The sequence below is a fragment of the Meriones unguiculatus genome, chromosome 8 (assembly GCF_030254825.1).
Source record: "Meriones unguiculatus strain TT.TT164.6M chromosome 8, Bangor_MerUng_6.1, whole genome shotgun sequence".
NCBI lineage: Eukaryota > Metazoa > Chordata > Mammalia > Rodentia > Muridae > Meriones > Meriones unguiculatus.
In genome coordinates this window covers 41,950,104-41,969,506 of record NC_083356.1, presented here as the reverse complement: position 1 = coordinate 41,969,506, position 19,403 = coordinate 41,950,104, and the positions used below count along the sequence as shown (strand labels likewise).

General features: G+C 44.3%; 1 protein-coding gene across 1 annotated transcript in view; it reads left to right on the top strand.

The window, feature by feature from the left end:
• Fer1l6 (fer-1 like family member 6) overlaps nt 1-19,403 on the top strand; it is a 118,036-nt gene that overhangs the window by 77,303 nt on the left and 21,330 nt on the right. Inside the window, exons 25-34 of the mRNA XM_060389388.1 lie at nt 1,389-1,606; nt 3,234-3,359; nt 5,105-5,141; nt 6,631-6,755; nt 8,390-8,521; nt 9,409-9,534; nt 12,410-12,537; nt 15,294-15,464; nt 17,175-17,335; nt 18,854-18,996. Coding sequence (XP_060245371.1) covers nt 1,389-1,606; nt 3,234-3,359; nt 5,105-5,141; nt 6,631-6,755; nt 8,390-8,521; nt 9,409-9,534; nt 12,410-12,537; nt 15,294-15,464; nt 17,175-17,335; nt 18,854-18,996 — 1,367 coding nt within the window. The remainder of the gene's footprint in view (nt 1-1,388; nt 1,607-3,233; nt 3,360-5,104; nt 5,142-6,630; nt 6,756-8,389; nt 8,522-9,408; nt 9,535-12,409; nt 12,538-15,293; nt 15,465-17,174; nt 17,336-18,853; nt 18,997-19,403) is intronic.

Sequence of the window (19,403 nt, the reverse complement as noted above, 5' to 3'; positions counted from 1 at the left end):
TGTGGTGTGCGTGCGTGCGTGTGTGTGTGTGTGTGTGTGCAGGCAGGTCAGAAATAAGACATCGGATGCCCTGGGGCTGGAGTTACAGGTGATTGTGAGCCTCTTGAGGTGGGTGCTAGGAACCTAACTTGGGTCTTCTGCAAAATCAGCGTGCACTCTTAGCTGCTGAGCCATCTTTCCAGTCCCTCCTGTAAACTTAAGCGCATTTGATCCACACACATGGTATAGTGTTATAGTGATTTTTTTTTTTTTGGTTCTTTTCACTTACTGCTACATTCTAATATCCATGCACATTGCCATCTGCTCATTAGTTTATTATGACTATCCAGGGCATCTGTCCAGTACTTTCTTTTCTCCTTTCATTTCCAATTTGACTGGACTCTTAGGTTGTTTACAGCTCTCTCCTTTTACCTGTGATCAAGGTACCTGTGTATGTTGCCCAAGGGAAGATGCTGTGTGGGAATTCCTCCAGCCTAGTTATCCAGGAGTCAGAGTGCTGGTCCCAAGGGTTGTGCATGTGAAACTGTATTGAATATAGACAGAATGTACTCTGGAGGACTGCACTGATTTTCACCGCTCTGAATCTCTCCCATCCCTGCATCGGAGCCCCCTCTGCCTCTTCTTGCAGCCTTCTCTCTAAGTTCCTTCCTCTTCACCTCCTACCATCCAGTTTTTGAGGGTTGAGTTTCGCTTTGTTGGGCTATGGGGGTGTTGCTCTTCTGTGGGTGTCTAGGTGGGGTTTCTGTGTCTAGCACGGAGTAGAGACCTGTGAGAGTTTGTTGGATTAACTTTGCTTTTGAGAGCAACACCCAGAGGAATGAGAACTCCTGAAGGCCTTGGCAGCCATGGAAACTACAGACTGAGAACTGTCTCTGGGTGCTGAGTTGAACAACATGAAATGCAGAGGTCATTTGGCGACTTTGGACCAGTGTAAGCCCCGTAAATGACATCAGTGGCCCAGTTAGAATCTCACAGAGTCCAAGGATATACTTCTGCTTTCCACCAAGCACAAGTGATCATGTATCCAGCGTTCTGCCTGTGCTTGGCAGTTCATTGGCTGCCAAAACCTCAAAAATCGATGCAGATTTACACACTAGAAAAGACAATCAATGCAGAGGACCTGTGCCCTAAACCTTGGCTTTCAGGATCCCAGTGTCCACAGTTTCTCTAAGGGATAAATAATTAATAAAACTGCTTATTGATTGCCTATTGTATATTAGACATCATGCATCATGATCTCATTTTATCCCCCAGGAAAATGGGCAGTTTTACTGTCTTATTTAGAAATAAGAAAAATGAGGTTTAGAAATGTCAAGAACTTGCCACACTTGAATAAAGTTATAACAGCTGTGTTCCCTGTTGAATGAGCTGTCATTCAACCATTTCAGAGTCACCGGCAACCACAGGGTCTTCCAAAATCCTCAGCTCTTCCCAGGATCTCCCAACAGATCACATCTTTGTGGAGGTCGAGCCACCTCCCACAGTGGTACCTGACTCCGCGCAGGCGCAGACAGCCACCCTGGTCGACATCCCTGACTCCTCTCCGATGCTGGAGCCCGAACACAAACCTGTAGCCCAGGAGCCACCAAAAGATGGAAAAGTCAAGGTCAGTCAGTGTAACCCTGCTTCTTGTTCACCAGGCTCAGTGGAGTTTGCATTGGAAGGTGTAGACAGTAATTCTCTGGCCACAAGCTATGTGACCTTGAGCCAGCAACTTCACGCCTGTGTATCAGCCTCCTCATTCCCCATGAAGATATTGATGCCCACCTCAAAGTACTGTCGGAGGATTGGAAAGTCACTGTGGATGAAATTAAAGTGTTAGTCAGGTGTGACAGTAATATTTAATGCAACAGAAACTCTTGCAAATTCATTAGCTTGGGAAGGCAAGGGTTTCTTTATCCAAGACTACCGCTCAGACATTTAAAGCCTCCTTTTTACAAGGTCAGACATGACCGAGAAGGTGTGTCCTTTAAATTCTAAACAGGAAAAAGACTTTTCATCTTCAGTTAAGGGGGTTCTGGAAGGACTGCCATAGCACACACTCTATGCTGACCTCAGAACTAAGCAGGATTGGTCCTGCTTAGGATGTTGGAATTTCTGAGGACCACAGATGCTGTCAGTCTTCTTAGGCCACAGATTTAATTGCAAACCCCACGATCATTCTAAACCTTTCCTTGTCAACTATAATCCCAGCACCAGAAATCACAAGAGGATCAAAAATTCAATGCCATCCTGGGCTACATAATGGGAGCCAGTCTCAAAAACACATCCCAAGAAGCTTCCTGCCCAGTAGATAGTAAAAACTGAAATGCAGAAATAAGTGTGGTGTAGTGATGGATGTTTTTTCAGGCTGTCCCCATCACGGCCTTCCTCGGTGTCCCCTCACCAGGTTCTCTTCATTGTCCCGGCTTTGCACCAGACACTTATGTACATTTTCAGTCTTAGAGTTTGTTAGTTTCATAAACCTGTTAATCCAGGTTGGATGACATTGTGTCTTTGTGTGTCCTGTCCTTGAGAGAGTACTTGACACATAGTAGGTCCACTAATGATGCTGGTCAGAGAAGGAATGATGGGTACATTTTGAGTCTTTTATAGACAACTGCCAATGTAACAACTGTCTCCTCCAAATTCTCCTTTCTGAGATAAGTACTTACAGTTTCTACATATAAGTAAATATCTCCTACCACCCACCACTTATGTTTGAGATGTCACTTACTTGCACTCCTTAAATCCAAAATGGAGCCAACTGGGGAGTTCCTACTTCATGTCACTAGAACTTCCCCACAGTTACGTAAGCTAGTAGCGTTACATTCCTTTGTTGAGAAACAGAGAATCACATATTTCATAGTAGTTGCTTAGGGGTTGTTAACCCAAGTCCATATGCAGCCAATGCCCCTTCCATTATGTAATATTGTATCATGTGGTCTGGTAGCCATTTGTTGAATGCCTATCTCCTCCTCTGAACTCTAGATTTATGTTGAAGCCCTATTGCATCTCTGAAACCAAGCACAGTATACCACACCATCATAACTGTTGACTGAATTAATTAATTGTGATTGAAAACATAATTAAATGCTCATTTATTGAAGCAACATTGAGAATTTCTACCCCAAAACCACCAGGTACCTCTGTCCACCTGTCACTGGGCACCTACATATATTCTTCAGAGGACCAGTTGGCTTTGACATGTTCACAAGGCCTGACTAGTAACCAACCTATCTCTCATCCCTCAGCAAGATCCCAGGAAGCCTTCCCGGAGATCCACCAAAAGGAGAAAGAGGACTATAGCGGACGAATCTGCGGAAGATGTCATCGACTGGTGGTCTAAATATTACGCCTCCCTAAAGAGAGCGCAGAAGGTAGAGTCCGCCCTGCCTCCCTAAAGAGAGTGCAGAAGGTAGAGTCTGCCCTGCCTCCCTAAAGAGAGTGCAGAAGGTAGAGTCCGCCCTGCCTGGGACAGTCAAGGGACTCAGGGAGAACGTGTCATCCTCTCTCTCCCTCCAGGCCACATGCCTCCATTTAAAGTCCAGTAGGAGGAGCCTGGGGGCCCAGACATGCTCCTGCCTGGCATTCTACTGTGGCCTGGTCCACTTACCAGGGCTGAACACTTAGAGAAACCCGACCTTTCCTCTCCTAGCAGCTAGCGATTGCTTCTCAGTTAGGGGCAGAACTTCAGGCTCAACTCCTCTTTCCACACTGGGACTTGGTCCAGCTTGGGCTTGCAAAGGTCTCGTGCGTGCTGTCACAGCTGATGTAAGTCCAAATGAACAGCTGCCCTGTTGTGACAGTGATCTCTGAGGCTTTGAAGGAGGGGTGCAGTATAACCGTCTCCTATAGAGCCGAGCATCCCAGAACATTTTGGAATCACACCTTGACCTTGATGGGGAAAGGCACAAAGCTGAGTAGAAAGGAAAGGAGGGGTAGGTCTGGACAGAGTTGGGTAACAGGTGAGTCAAAACTGGCTGTATGAAATTATCAAAGAACTAATTTTTAAAAGATGAACTTTCAAAGATGTGGTTCTATTCTTAAATGCAGCAGGGAGAAACCTAGAAGACCAAAGGTCCTGATTACAAGATTCCCACCCTCCAGCTGGAGCATAAAACACAAGCTCCATTGGAAACCCCAGAAGGATATTCAGTATAGCCAGTGTATGCAAGGTCTGATCCCTTCAAGACTTAGTGAGGTCACCAAGGAGAGGTGGAGTTTCAACAGTGGGCATCAGTAACAGGAGATACCTAGGCCACAGCAGAGGGCTTCAGCAGAATTCTACATTTGTAGGGGAAATGATCCACATAAAGGTAGAGCTTGGCATAGCAAATAGCAATAGTTTGTGGGTTGCCATGGCAACGATGGGTCCTCAAGTACATGGACTAATAATACAAGAATCGAATCATAACACTGGAGAGCCATGGGGAATGGGCCTGGAAACTCAAGTAACAGCTCAGTGACCAATTTTAGTACCATTTATCAGCCACAAGTTAAAAAAAAAAAAAAAAAAAAAAAGAATTAGTCACAGGCTATCATAGTTGAGACTGTTAGGAGTCTGTAATTTAGGAAGACTATACTTTTATCCAGGACTACCCAAAAACACGGGTATACAGTAAATTAATAAACCAAACACTAGTCCCTGCCTTTACCCTTCTTCCTTATGCTAAATGGGTTCTTCCGCTTCCTAGGAATAGATAACCCTTTGCTGTTTCTCTACTACCGTTCTCAACCCCTGGTACTCATCCAAAGGCTGAACATGCTAGCAGATAAAGCTCATAGGGCAAGCGTGGGGTGCTCCAGGGAAACATAAAATATTTGTCTTCCCTATTGCTGTGAAAGAGCCTGTACACTGAGAACAATCAATGGCCTTCACCTTGGTGACACTTTTGTTGGCTCTATGGGTGCCTATTCTCTAGGACTAGGGAATTGCCATTGCAACTAGGAGCTATGCCTTCACATTCTTCATTCTGGAGAATCCTTGGAGACTCTTTAATATTCTTTAAATGACATTCCTGGGGATGCAGAGAGCTGGGATAATTAAATTAGAGCTGTTAGCACCCTGACTTAGTAAATTAGAGATGGCAGAGTCAATAGTCATATCTTCTCTCTTTTTAAGGAAAAGGAGAACAATCCCAAGGAGAAAAGGGCCACAGGTAAGTGGCTATTTGGGGGATATTTGAATGTAGAATGGGACCATCATAATAAAAAGTATGGGAGGTATGTCATGTCTCAGCTCCATTGTTTACATAAAGAAGAGGGCAACACATTTCAAAGGACTTCCAGAAGGCTGGAGGAGAGAACCTACCTGGCATTTCTTGGGTTCAGTCCCACAGTACCAGAAAACAAACAAAGTCTTATCGGTATTGGAGCTGAACTAGTCTGTAACTCAAATCAATTTCTGGAATCGATTGGCTCGTGTCTTATGCATAGCGTTCATGTGGAAGCAGCAGGATAAAAAAATAGTCACAATGGAAGCACAGGCCCAAACCAACAAGATAAAAATTAATGGTGTTGAGTGTAAATATCTGGACTCAGGATCCAAAACTCACTTTGCAAGGATTGGTTAGATATGGTCTGGCAAAGCCCAACGGAAGAAGCTTGGGAAAGCTCAATTCAAGTCCCAGCGTAACTACAGCAGTGTTATCCAACCCAGCACTGTCAATCAAGAATGACAGGGACACACACACACACACAGAGTGCCTGACTCCTGGCATGCTTCATTTCACATTCCTCCTCTGACCAGCCAGCCCTGATAGCATCTTCATCTTACACATGATAAGACAGAGATACAAAAATGTCATTACTCATTCAAGGTCACACAACTAGAAACCGCAGAGCTCAAAGTCTGTCTCTAGTCATTTTTCTTCACAAGATGCTGCCAATTTTTTTTACTAAATAATGTTAACAAGACTTTGTTTTAAGACCCTTAACATGTTTGAGCCTTGTGTCGAACTAGATGACTCTCAAGACCTCGAGGACATTTATGAAGAAAGATAACAAAAGGATTTAGGATCATCAGAATTCAAGGTGTCTTCTCTACTAGCTGGGTGAAAGGGCAGATAATGTACCCTCTCTGTGCTTGTTTTAATGCATTCATGCACAGACATGGCCCAGTGTCTTACTCAGGGTTTCTATTACTGCAACAAAACCACCAAACCAAAAAGCAGGTTGGGGAGAAAAGGGTTTATTTGGCTTAGACTTCCAGATCATAGTCCAATCACTGGAGGAGGTCAGGACAGGAACTCAAGCAGGGCTGGAACCTGGAGGCAGGAGCTGATGCAGAGGCCGTGGAGGGGTGCTGCTTACTGGCTAGCTTCCCATGACTCGCTCAGCCTGCTTTCATATAGAACCTAGGACCACCAGCCCAGTGATGGCACCACCCACCATGGACTGGGCCTTGGCCATTGATCTCTAATTGAGAAAATGCCCTAGAGCTGAATCTCCTAGACGCATTTCCTCAACTGACGCTCCTTCCTCTCTGGTGACTCTAACTCATGTCAAGGAACAGGAAGCCAGCCAGTACACACAGTTAACACGTCGCAGCCACAAGCATTGTATTTACATATGATACAAACGCCAGGGCTATATGCACTTACACTGAAGTTTAACAGTTCTATAACAATTTCTGCTGGATACCCACAGAGGCAAAGCCAGACGAGGTAGTGTTGGATATAGATGATGGCCCCAAAAAGAAGAAAGACAAAATCCTCAAGAAGAGAGTGAAAGATGACGGAAATGACGGGATCCCAAACCTGGCTGTCTTGAAGGTCTGTGGGCACAGGGCCTCCAAGGGTGGGGCACAGAGCTCAGCAGCAGGCTTCCCTTAGTGCTTTGGTGGACTTTCGTTGAACTAATTCATGCTGTCTTCATTATAGTCACTCACATGGGGAAAGAAAGTCTCACATGAATGTAAGTCAAGACAATGAAGCTTGTTCGTTTCCCTTCTCCACAGCACTATATTCAAAAGGGTATAACATACATTGTTCAGCTGCAACCTGGGAGGTAATTTACAGTGTAAAAGTTCCCTTCAGCTCCTCCTGGAGCTCAACACCAATCATGTGGTGCATGCATGCTAAAAATAGAAGGCACTTTAACCAAAGTCAGCCCCATCAGACCAGCCCTCACATTAGTGAGAGGATAGTACCTAGAGGCATATGTATAGATGTGAGAATTTGAATTACAGCAATTACATATGTAGATGATTGAGTTGGGTAAGTAACTTTAAAGGGAAATTTGAATAAGTATTTTAATGATATTTCTGAACCTCAAATTTAAGTCTACTTCGCATTTCTAAAGTCTATATATCATTTCCCACTTAGAAAATTCATGCCTGCATGCATTATAATAAAAATAAACACTCTGTCATCTTAAATTGCTATGAATTAATGAATGTTAATGATTCCAACTTCCCCAAAGTACTATAGTCTATATTTAATGGCAATGACATTAATAAAGCAAATCCTCTTGCAGAGGATCTGGGTTCAGTTTGCAAAGCCTACTTAGTAGCTCACAACATCTATAATTCCAATTCTAGGGGTTCTGACACTGTCTTCTGGCTTCCACGGGCATTAGGTATACATGTATGGCACATGCATACATGCAGGCAGAATATTCATACACATAAAAATAAATAACTCTTTAAAATGGTTTTAGTTGGCTACACTTCTCGGAATTCTATCTTTTTATGCAAAGGACTGTATAAAATTCATAATAAGGGGTTGGGATTTAGATCAGTGGTACAATGCTTGCCTAGCAAGCTCAAGGCCCTGGGTTCGGTCATCAGCTCTGGAAAAAAAAAGAAAAAAGAAAAAAATTCATAGTAGTTAGCTTTCAGGGTGTTGAGTCAAACACTTTCCTTATCTTGTTAAGGATAAATCAACAGTGGTATCTTACCTTTTCCCTGAGGCATATTTTGAGGCCAGTTTTTGAGACTCTGGGGTCTTTTCCATTACCAGCACTAGATAGACCTTTTGTATTAGTTCTTTTTGCATAGCTCGGATCTGGTGATAACCTGAGAGAATAACATGGTTTATGTAGGCTCATGGTTTCAGGGGGCTCAGTCCATGATTGCTCAGCCCATGTGCTTAGATAGACCATCATGGTGTCAGGGGCATGTGGTAGGGGAGAGTTATTCTCTTCACGGTTAACAGGAAACAGAAATGGATGATTCTGGTGAACCTCAATAGACCAGGATGCTGATGGAAATGTAGTCAATAAAGACTGTCCTCATGAGGTGTCAGATAGGAACAAGGACTTTACTGGGGATTGAGACAGAGGCCATGCTGGTGAAGACTGTGTCTATGTTTTGTGTCTGTTTTCAAACTTTGAATGAGAATGAATTTAAAGGTGATGGAGTAATTAACCTTCCTTCCTCTTAATATAATTTCCCTTCTCTCTAAAGATCTATGACGGTGACCTTGAGAGTGAGTTCAACAATTTTGAAGACTGGGTGAAGACTTTTGAACTCTTCAGAGGCAAATCTACAGAAGATGATCATAGTCTGGATGGAGACAGAGTCATAGGAAAGTTCAAGGCAGGTCCCCACGCGGATCCCCTTCTTTGTCTGAGTCCATAAATGTCAGCCACGACTCATTCCAGTATGGGGTGATGTGGGATGTGTGTGTGGTGGAGGAGGATCCTCAAAGCCTACCCAGAATGTTCTCTGAAACCCCATAAGCCCAGGCACAATCTCTGAAGATAGTTTTGACTTGAGGCCAGTGGCTTGAACTCACTCTGTGTAATGTAAGTGAGCAGTCGCTACCCCTAAGGACCACTGTCCTTTGCTTCACTGTCCCATTCATAACACATTAAGTATGTGATCTATGTAGACTTACCAGGTGAGAGACTGAGATAAATCAAACAACACAAACCTTTTTAGGAGGCAGATGTTGACATCTGTAGTTCATTTTTTTTTTTTTTTTTTTTGCAGGCTGGGCCTTTACTATGCTGCACAGTGTGCTGAAATATGTTGAGTGGGTGACTCAGCTTGCCAACCTGGATTCAAATTCCGTTTATTATAGTAGCTAGTTGTATGGCCTCAAACAATCTAGCTCACCTCTCAAAGCTTCAGTTGCCATATCTGGAGAGAGGGATGCTGTGCTCAGGACGGAGGGAGATAGTGGGCAGCCAGGGCACAGCGTTCCATGTATAAAGTGCCCGGATCCTGTCTGTCACACTCCTCGTGTAGTGGCCCTGTGATGATGGCATCAGTGTAGTGACCCCCATCCACTAGTGTACCATGAATAAGTGCTGAGGCAAGCAGCATGTATAAATGGCCCAAGGACACACGCCTGACAAAGGGTAACACTAGCCCATGTCCTTCAGACGCTTGGACTGTATTTTTTTACCGTAGGGATCACTGTGGTCTTCCATGGGTCATGTGACAGTTCTGTTTTCTGACTTTGTGTTCTGTGGTTCCAGGGCTCCTTCTGCATCTACAAAAGCCCAGAGGATGCTACCTCAGAGGACAGTGGGCAGCTGAGAATCCAGCAAGGACTCCCACCCAATCACCCCATTCAAGTGCTGATCAGGGTGTACATCGTTGCGGTAAGCTGTCCTCCTTTGATCAACGTGGATTAGCCTACCCACGCTGCGGTAACAAAATACCACAAATGGGTCTAAACAACTGAAATGCCTTTATCACAATTCTGGGAGCTCTACGTCCGTGATTACAGTTCTGGCAGTCTTGGGGTCTGTGGGAACCTCTTCTGCTGGCTTATGGATGTCTGCCTTCTGACTGTCTTCACATGGCCATTCTTCTCGGGGTGTAAGTGTGGAGGGAAAAAGAGCAACTTCTGAAATTTAAAGCTCCACTCCTGTGACATTATTGGTTTTAGTCACAGGCCTTTGGGCAGCTATAGGTCTAATACAGTAAAGCTTCAACATATGCACTTAGAAGGCACCCAGATCAGTGCATTTCAGCTTTAACGGCTCTGTTAGGTTACCTCCTAGCAAGAACGGAAACCAAAGGCAGAAGTAGAATGCTCACAAGGAAGACAGTAAGAGGAGGAGCTCGAGAAAGGCACCCAGGACCCAACAAGGCACCAATGAGGTGAAATTTCCCCAATAGCTTTGCTGCTGCAGTCAGAAGTTTCATTTAGAATGAAAAAAAAAAAAAAAAAAAACTCAATGCATTATGTCTCTAGGCTTCTCCTTTTTGATAATGACTTGCCGGGAAAGTGGAAAACCAAACCATATTGTTCAATTGTACAAGTCCTTATGGACCATGGATTTGTCTTTAACTCGTTGCTCAGATTTGATTTTCATGACCGTCTTTGTAGTGTTCCTCTTCAGTGCTACCTCCCCTCACGTTGCTTATATCCTTTGTAAGAAGCATTAACAAAGCCGAAAAGGAAAACAAATTACTGATGTGGTGGCACAGGCCTTTATTCCCAGCACTCAGGAGACAGAGTTCCAGGCCAGCCAAGCATACAGTGAGACCCTGTCTCAAGGGAAAAAAAAAATTAGTAATGAGACGAGAAAACCAATTGTCTTTTTATTGCGCACTCCTTGGGTGGCCTCTCTCCCTAAGTTTCATCACACCTCCATGCGACAGGGGTGTTGTGATGGAGCCTTTGTCCTCACAAAAGGAGTCTAGCTGGACAGGGTGGCAGCGCCCATGATAAATCTCAGACAGTGCTGTGTAGCTTACAGTAAGTGCCAGCCTACGGGTTGCTCTGCAACAGCCTTTTTCAAAATGTTATTCAGGAAGCGCCTGGTGTCCTGGGGGTTAATTAACATATAGTCCTCAAGAAAAAGAGGACATATTTATGGAAATTTGAGAAATGTATCCTTTCATTGATTTTTTTTTCTCTCCAATTCTGGAGGTTCTCAAAGCTTATACGCACACTAAAGGCTCAGAGAATTTGGGAACAAAAGAAATCTATAGAACAGATAGATGCTTAGCATGGTCTCCACTTGAGGGAAGGAGCATCTTTTCCTCTCTCTGAATTATAGTGCTATGAGACACAGCACTTCTTTCGTCTAGGGCTCTCCACACAAAGGTCAGGGCGACCGTGGACCAGGTTTCTACCTAGAGCAGGAGTGGGCAGCATAGGAGAGGGAAGGCTTGGGCTGCAGTTTGAGGTCGCAAAGGACTTGAATGAACAGACTAAGAGGATGAAAGTCCTGCATTTCATTAGCAAGAAAGTCACTGTGGGATGGAAAGCCAGTATTTGGTGTGGACCTTGTTGGTAGTTGTGATTGTGTGTGCTTTTCTATCATTTATCAAGACACAGTTATACAATACGCTGATTTTAAAATAATGTAATAGGCACGAAAAAGTTGTAAAAAGTAAATTAAAATGCCTACAGAAAGAAATCAAGGTTCTTTCCTGTGTTGCTCACTTCCCAAGGTAGAACAGACGTTTTTCCAGATCAGTGCATTGTTTCATTCCTTTTAGTGGCTATATGGTGTTTTCTTGAGTGGATATAATAACGCTTGTTCACACAAGAAACCTCAAGAAGACATGTTCTATGTCCTTGAAATAGAGTGATGAACAGGACAATATGCTCATTTTCATGAAGATAACATGCTTGTTCCAGTGGTCTAAGAATTAGGAAATATAAAAATATAAAAAAATAAACAAAAAAACAGCAAAGTAAGCCGGTTGCATTAGAGTTCACGGGCATACAAAATTAAATGTTAGTGATTCGACAAAGAAAGACAAATGAGTGCTTCTTTAAATTGTGTTTTGGGGTGGGGTGTAGCCTGTTTACAGGTCTTGGCTAGTAAGCAATTTCTAGAGGACGTTCTTGTTCTTGTTCCCGTGGCTGTCTCTGCTTACCCTGTTCTGTCCGCAGAAGACAGTCCTGCTGCTTCTCAGCTCTCTTCACTCCCGCCTTTCTCAATCTGGTGGATGGCGTGTCTTACTGGCCTCCTGGCAGGGCCTTCCCTTATTCCACATTCGCTTTTGACAGCCTAAGGTCCAGCCCGTCTGGAATCTGGCTTCATGATCAGAAACACACCATCAGTCAGGAGGCTGTGGCTAAAAGGCAAGACTCGTGGGGTAATGGCGTCAGAAACCGCCAGTGCTGGACAGGGTCTTCTGTGGTCTTACAGATAGATCCAGAAACAACATGACTTGCCCAAGATGAAACAACTGTTTAGAACTAGACAATGGGTTCATGCCTTCTGCCTCTTTCTCCAGTATGTTTCTCACTGCCCTGTGCTGTGGACTAGTTTCCTCTGGGTAGAGGACAGAAAAGTGGTAACAATAATTGCCCTTTTAACATAATTCAGAGGCCAAAGCAGTGGTTCCTGGCTTTAACGGCACTCTAAAATCTAAGGAGCTTCAAAAAGTCCTAAAGCTCAGGACCTAGAGACCTGGAATGTCTCAAGATAGAGCCTGGCACCCAAGTGTCCTCATGTGCAGCCAGGACTGAGGCCACTGGGCCAGAGCCATTTCCTTTTTCCTCCCCAGGCATTTAACCTCAGCCCAGCAGATCCAGATGGCAAATCAGACCCCTACATTGTGCTCAGACTTGGCAAAACAGAAATCAAAGACCGGGACAAATACATCCCCAAACAACTGAATCCAGTGTTTGGAAGGTAGGCGAGTTGCATTGTCCTTTCTGCATTGACTGCTGCTCCCTTCCTGGAGGGCTGGTGGAAATGGGGTGCATGTGTGCGTGTGTGTGTGTGTGTGTGTGAGAGAGAGAGAGGGAGAGGAGAGGAGAGGAGAGGAGAGGAGAGGAGAGGAGAGGAGAGGAGAGGAGAGGAGAGGAGAGGAGAGGAGAGGAGAGGAGAGGAGAGGAGAGGAGAGGAGAGGAGAGGAGAGGGTGTGTGTGTTGGATAAACAGTAGCTGAGGATTAAACACTGACTTGTACTCTTGAGAACAGTCAACCAAATGTCTATCCATGCAAAAATGTAGACTGTTTTCCTATCTGGGATTTGGTTCATCGTGTTCTTCTGACACATGATTTTGTAACACATAAGTTTTAAACTTAAAAGTACCTTGAAGAGTCATGGATACCACCTCCTGGTACCGTATTGAAAGCTTTCTTCTTACAATCAAGCCATCTAATGGTCCAAAGAAGTTAAGAAACATATTCAAATTCACACAGCTGAGAATTAGAGGGGGTTAGGTCAGATGTTTGATTCTGGTTTGATTCTTCCTACTAGAGAGAGTTTTACCACAGTATCATTTTGCCATCCACTTGCAGTGATTCCTGAGGTCCAAACATTGAACTGAGGTCCTCCGGTGTTTTGTTTTCCTGCAAGATGTTAAAATACACTGTATGTATGTGTGCACAGTAGAACTAAACACAGAAGTTTTCTGGTACATGGAAACACCTTTTTAAAAAGAGCTCTGTATTTTGTTCATGTGTGTGCAGGTTTTTGCCTGCATGTGTGCATGTGTACCACACAGGTTCAGTGCCCCTGGCACTGGATCCCTTGGACCTGGAGTTATGGGTGGTTATGAGCTACCATCTAGGTGCTGGGAACCAAACTCAAGGGCTCTTAACCACTGAGCCATCACTCCAGCCACACCCCACTGACATTCTAATAGCATATCACACAGGTGTCCTGCTTGAGTTTGTGCTCTAGCTACCTTGGGAAGGAGGCTAGGTTTCATTGTCAAGTACAGACTCTGTCCCCTCATGCAGCTGTCTTCGCCTCAGACTGGAGCTATAAAGCAATGGACACCTGACTCTAGACTCCTTTGAAAGAACGTGTCAGACATCCATAACACAGTCAGTGTTCAACACCCATGTACCATCTTTCCCTCCTTATTGGTTACTCTAGCAATCTCTTAAGTACATTTAACTTTCTTTTCCTGGAGGAACTTAGAGCACGGGATGAAATCCCCACTAGACTCAAGTAAGTTCATTTACCCATTGGTAATGGGTAAATGGGTAAATGGGTAAAGCCATATTGGCTTTCGACCCCATGGCATTTGGTGAGCATCAGCTTCTTAGATTTGTATTACTGCTGAGGAAATGAGGCCATAAGCGAACTAGTCTGGATTAATAGGAACAATTGAAGTGACAGTACCCCGTTTCTCTGATCCAGAGGTGACATCGGCTGCTGTCTACCACCTACGTAGCCACTGCTTCATCTGTCACTACAGTTTCCCAGATGTGAATTAGACTTGCTTTATCAGCCTTATTTTATGACTCTGGAAGGCGGGAGGAGAGTGTGCTAGAATCCACCAACAGCTTTGCAGGGGTTCTTTTACACTCTCTCTGGGCGTGGATGGTTGGTGGAGGTGTGTATTTTATTGTTATGCCAGGATAGACGTACCTAGCTCAATCCTACTGGGTTCCAGCAGGCTGTGAGCCTAACCTGGGGCATACAGTCCCCCTCCCGGTGATCACTGCTACGGTGTTCATGTCACAGCCACTTCCGCTAACACCCTGGTTCTTTGTGCCACCTTCTTTTCTCCTTCCTAGCTCTGGCATAGGTCTACTTGTTCGTGTGTTTATTGGTTATCCCCTTCTCTCTGCTACAAGGTCATATCTGCCTGTGCATGAACTCAGGTGGCCAATAGCACTTCCCCAGTACCTCGGACAGGGCCTGGCAGACAATAGATGCTGGATATTTTATTGCGAAAGAATGAATGAGTGATTGCAAACTCCAGCGATGCGGAAAACAGAGAGCGGTATTCTGCTCTCGAGGGGCTTAGCCCTAAGAACAGCGCTGCGATTCTCTGTTTCCGTCAGTGCGGTTTTCTTTATGAAAACTCCAGCTGGTGTTCCTCGACAAAGCAGTAATGGAAAGCAATGATAACATTCTGTGTATGAGCTGAAAACCTGCAAGTGAAATGTGTGTTTTATAAGATCAACCTTAGATACAAGGTTGTTACTACAAACCAACCCACACTATGAGATATATGTATCCACGCACGCGCGCGCGCGCGCGCGCACACACACACACACACACACAAATAACCTTATTTGTTCTCATTTTCATGCAAGGAGGATGGAAACTATTACATCCACAATGTTTAACAGCCACAGAACTCAGATCCAAGATCAGACTGGAAATCAGAACAAAGTCCACAGGTCTAGGGCCAAGAGAGCTATCTGCAGTCTATCCTAGGAAAAGGGGCTACTCTTCATGCCCCTCTTCCCAGGAAACAGCTCTAAGAGACGGTGGACGGGCCGACCACTGTCTATTAAACTTTGACAAAGAAATGAGACGTTAATTGTACGTGGATAATAAACCACATAGATGCAGGTCAGTCCTGACTGTTGATCCAGGCAGTGCGCCCACCCTGACAGGAAGCTAACCAAAGGGAGCTTGCGAAGTCCCATGGCGCCAGACATCGCTAATCCCCGGCCCTCCCTCTGCTTGGACTCAGGTCATTTGAGATCCAGGCCACTTTCCCTAAGGAGTCCCTGCTCTCCGTCCTGATCTATGACCACGACATGATTGGCTCGGATGACCTCATTGGGGAGACCAAGATCGACCTGGAGAACCGTTACTACAGCAAACACAGAGCCATCTGCGGCTTGCAGAGCCAGTACGAGATGTAAGTTTTCTTCTGCGGAGACACTGCTGGGGTCCCCGGGGATCTGGACTGCGCATGCGTCTCCCTCTAGGCAGGCCGACCTTAGCAGCAGAACTGGTTTAGGGAGGCTGTTCCCTGCTCTTGAGGGCCAGTGAATCTGGGAAGGCAGCTCTGATTTAAAACCCAGGACAGGTCCTTCAGGAGTGAAGAGCCAGGCTGTGGCTTCTTGGGTGTTCAGCTGTGTCTGGTGGTCGGGATTCCCCGGGGATGGTGTTAGGTGAAGAATGGTTACTACAAACCAACCGTCAGTGTCTGAGCACTCAAACAACGGGGCGTGAGCTCAGGACTGGCAGTTTTAAGACGTTTGCATGGAAGATCTTCTCAGTTTCCCCAGAACTCGCTTGGTTTTATGATTCCCACTTTATAAGTGAAGGAAGAACAGATTTAACCCTCATTTTTTTATGAGGATTTGCAATTCAACTTTATTTTAAAATGTAGGCTACCAGCTTGATTTTCTTTTTAAGTGTGCTGTATCTGATTATATTTTTAAACAAAATCTTACAAATCACAACCAGGAAAATATAGACATTCATTGGAGGAGTTCCATTTTGTAATTCAAAAACATATTTCAAAAACTATTCCTAAAAATTGAAAAAATAATTTACATACTTTATCACTACAAATCAAATACTTTTCATAATACACTATTTTGCATAATTTTGATTAATAATTAAATATTTATGTAAATATTTTGCTTATTTCTTTTTTGTGTTTTTTTCTGTACTGTTTTCTTCTGAACTTGGATTACACTTTCCATGCTTTGTCATTTGTTTGTTGTTCTTACTTGTAGCTTAACAGTTTTATAGCTGTCATTTAATATTGCTTGCAGTCTTTGATGTACCGGGCCTATGTAGTATTCTATCATATGAACGTGTTATAAAGTGGTATAGCCATTTGCCTTCCTGACCCGTAGGATATGTGACCGTGGCAGTTCCTACTGTGGTAGGCCAGGTGTGTCCAGTGGCCTACTTCCTCCAAAACTTCCTCCTATTTCTTAGGGGATAAAAAGGTTGGGGAGACCTGGGAATGGCCACCAGTAGTCGCTGATTAGAAAAACACGTCAGAACTTTCTGCCCAAGACATTGAGGTGAAACGCTGGGTTGTCCTCTTAAGAAGCACACAAATGACCAAACACTGCCTCAACTTGCCAGGGCCCCATAGCAGTAGGAAAACAGACTGGTGCTTGCTAATGGTGCTGGGAAGTGGGAATAGAGAGAAACTGTAGTTTGGATTCAGAATCTCCTTTTAGGGTGATGGCGACGTTTTGTAACTAGGCAGAAAGAGGGGTTGCATGTTGTCAGGAAGATACGCAATGCCACTGAACCAGTCGACTTCAAAATGATAAATTTCACTTATATGAATTTCACTTCATTTTTTTTTTTAAAGAAGAGTGTGTATCTTATAATAATAATCAACATTTCCTGCAAACCGTCTTAAGGTCAAGCTTCCCGAAAGCCCTGTCTTACATGCAAGCTGTGCGTATTCAAAGGTGCCTGACTAGAAAAAGGAGAAAATAAAAAGCCAAACCCTCTAGCCGAGGTGTATAACCTGGCGGGTGGGTGGGGAGGGAACCACACAAGCTTGTGAGCTGAGCTTTTAGTGGGGGCCTCAAAGGGTGTTCCCCGAGAGGGCAGCCGGTCTCACCTCGTCTGTCCTTCCTTCGATTCTCAGAGAAGGCTACAATGCCTGGAGGGACGCGTCCAAACCCACAGAAATCCTAACCAAGCTCTGCAAAGACAACAAGCTGGACGGACCACACCTTCGCCCTGGGAAGATTCAGATCGGAAATCAGGTCTTCTCCGGGAAAACAGCCTTCACCGAAGAAGATTCTGGTAACTCCCGGCACAGTGCTCACCCTGAGGCAGCTGTTCTTTTTAAAAGACTGGTCCCAGTGGCTGAGGCTTGGGGACAGTGGGTCATCTAATTACCAAAGGAAAAGATTAAAAAAAAAAAATCAAGTAGGCTAATGACAAGCACTCCAAACCACAAGGCTCAGGTACCTAGGCCCACGTCAGTCTATCTCCTTTCAGCCCTTGTGTGTGTTAACTGGTTAAGGACTTGCAGATGTGCAAAGCAAGAAACAGATCTAAGTGAATGTCAGTGTAAAAACGCAGCGTAGAGTCTACTTACCCCACAAGTACTGTACCAAACCATCTATTGTAGCACCAAGAGAGGAACATTTTTGCCTGAGTATCACAGCACACACGCTGGAGATCCCAAAGAAACTTCCATAAGTTTGGGATGAGGTGGGGGAGAAGGCATTTTTAATGTCACAGCACAATTCTGGTACCACCACATCTGAGCAGTTCCTACTTCTCTCTAAAGCTTCCATGCTTTTGCCACAGTCAAACATCAGTGATACAGAGGCTGTTTCAACACTCTTGACTCCCACCATCTCTATTTCTTTTTACTTCATTATTTTGGACCCAAGAACATACTGAAAGTTCTTGCACGCAGAGTCATTGCTTTTTAAACAGTGCGTTTGGTGACATGTTGGTGTTGATTTATTTTGAAGAAATTTCTTCTGCACAATATACTCTTATGGTGATGTAAGTATTTGGTCAAAACCCTACATTTGATCAAACAATGTTTAAAACATTACCATTTTGCACACTAAAAATCTGAAATTATGTTCACATCAGTTCCTGAGTGATTAATATGACAATGATTTTATTCATTGACTGTCTAACTCTTCAGCTCTTACTGATATAATTATTGTCACCGGGTGACCGTTTCTGTGGCCAGGCTTGATTATCTTATATCTTATAGCATTATAAGCTTTGTCGAGAAGATTTTATTCTTTCAATAATTTTGTCTTGCTTCGAGATATTTTTTCCACCAATATTTTTATTATTGTTTTTGTTTTTGTCTTTTAAATCATGAGACACCTCATTTGTTGGAATGGAGCATAGGTGTGTATATTTGGGGGATCTCAGGCAAAGAGAAGACACCTACAAACACACCTTATGCCCCCATTTTAAAGAAAGTGATTTCTAGGCCTTCATGTCATAGAGTTAGCAAACATACCTTCTTTAGTGTCTGGCATTCATCTTCTGTGGGATTTCCAGGAATGTGTGTGTGTGTGTGTGTCTGTGTGTGTGTGACCCTCACTCTCCAGGGTGTGATTGCCATCTCTGTCTTCTTATCAATTCAGTCACCTTAGGCCTCATCTCCATATTCAGTCTCTTTCTCTTCCATCACCAAGCCACCTCCAGTTCTTTACATTTTCGATTTTTTTTTGATCCTACTATGTCGCAGCATCTTTAGGAGGCGTGGTTAAGGGATACACTTAAGAAGGCATAGACAGAGAGCTTTTGACATGCCTCTTCCCTTGTCTTTACTCCCTGCAGAGGAAATGGTGGAGTCTTATGAACACTTGGCCCTCAAGGTGCTACACTCTTGGGAGGACATCCCTGAGGTCGGGTGCCGGCTGGTTCCTGAGCACATAGAAACCCGGCCACTGTACCACAAGGATAAGCCGGGAATGGAGCAGGTAGCGTTACCAGCCTTATTAAGGGCAGAGCCTGGACCTTGGCAACCTTAAGGAGTTAGGGTTGGTCACTCATCCTCAACAGGCAAATCAAACAGACAAAGTCACAGGGAAAAGCAAAGAAAGATTTATTAACTGTGTTCACACTGAGAGGACGATAAAGGGGTCCATTGAACCCCCAAATCTATCTTAAGGACCCTAGTGTGACATTTAGGTTTAAAAGAGTTTAAGAGGACTTAGCTGGGCAGTACTATTCAAGACGCATTCCCACCCACCACTGGTCAGTCATCGCCTTTGCTCCAGTCTCTCCAAGGTGGTCTGTCAAATTGTCAGACTGTACGGAGTTTCTTTCTGCCAGAGGAGCTACCCCTCTTGATAGCACAAGGTTTTATCTTTTCCCAGCTCCACAC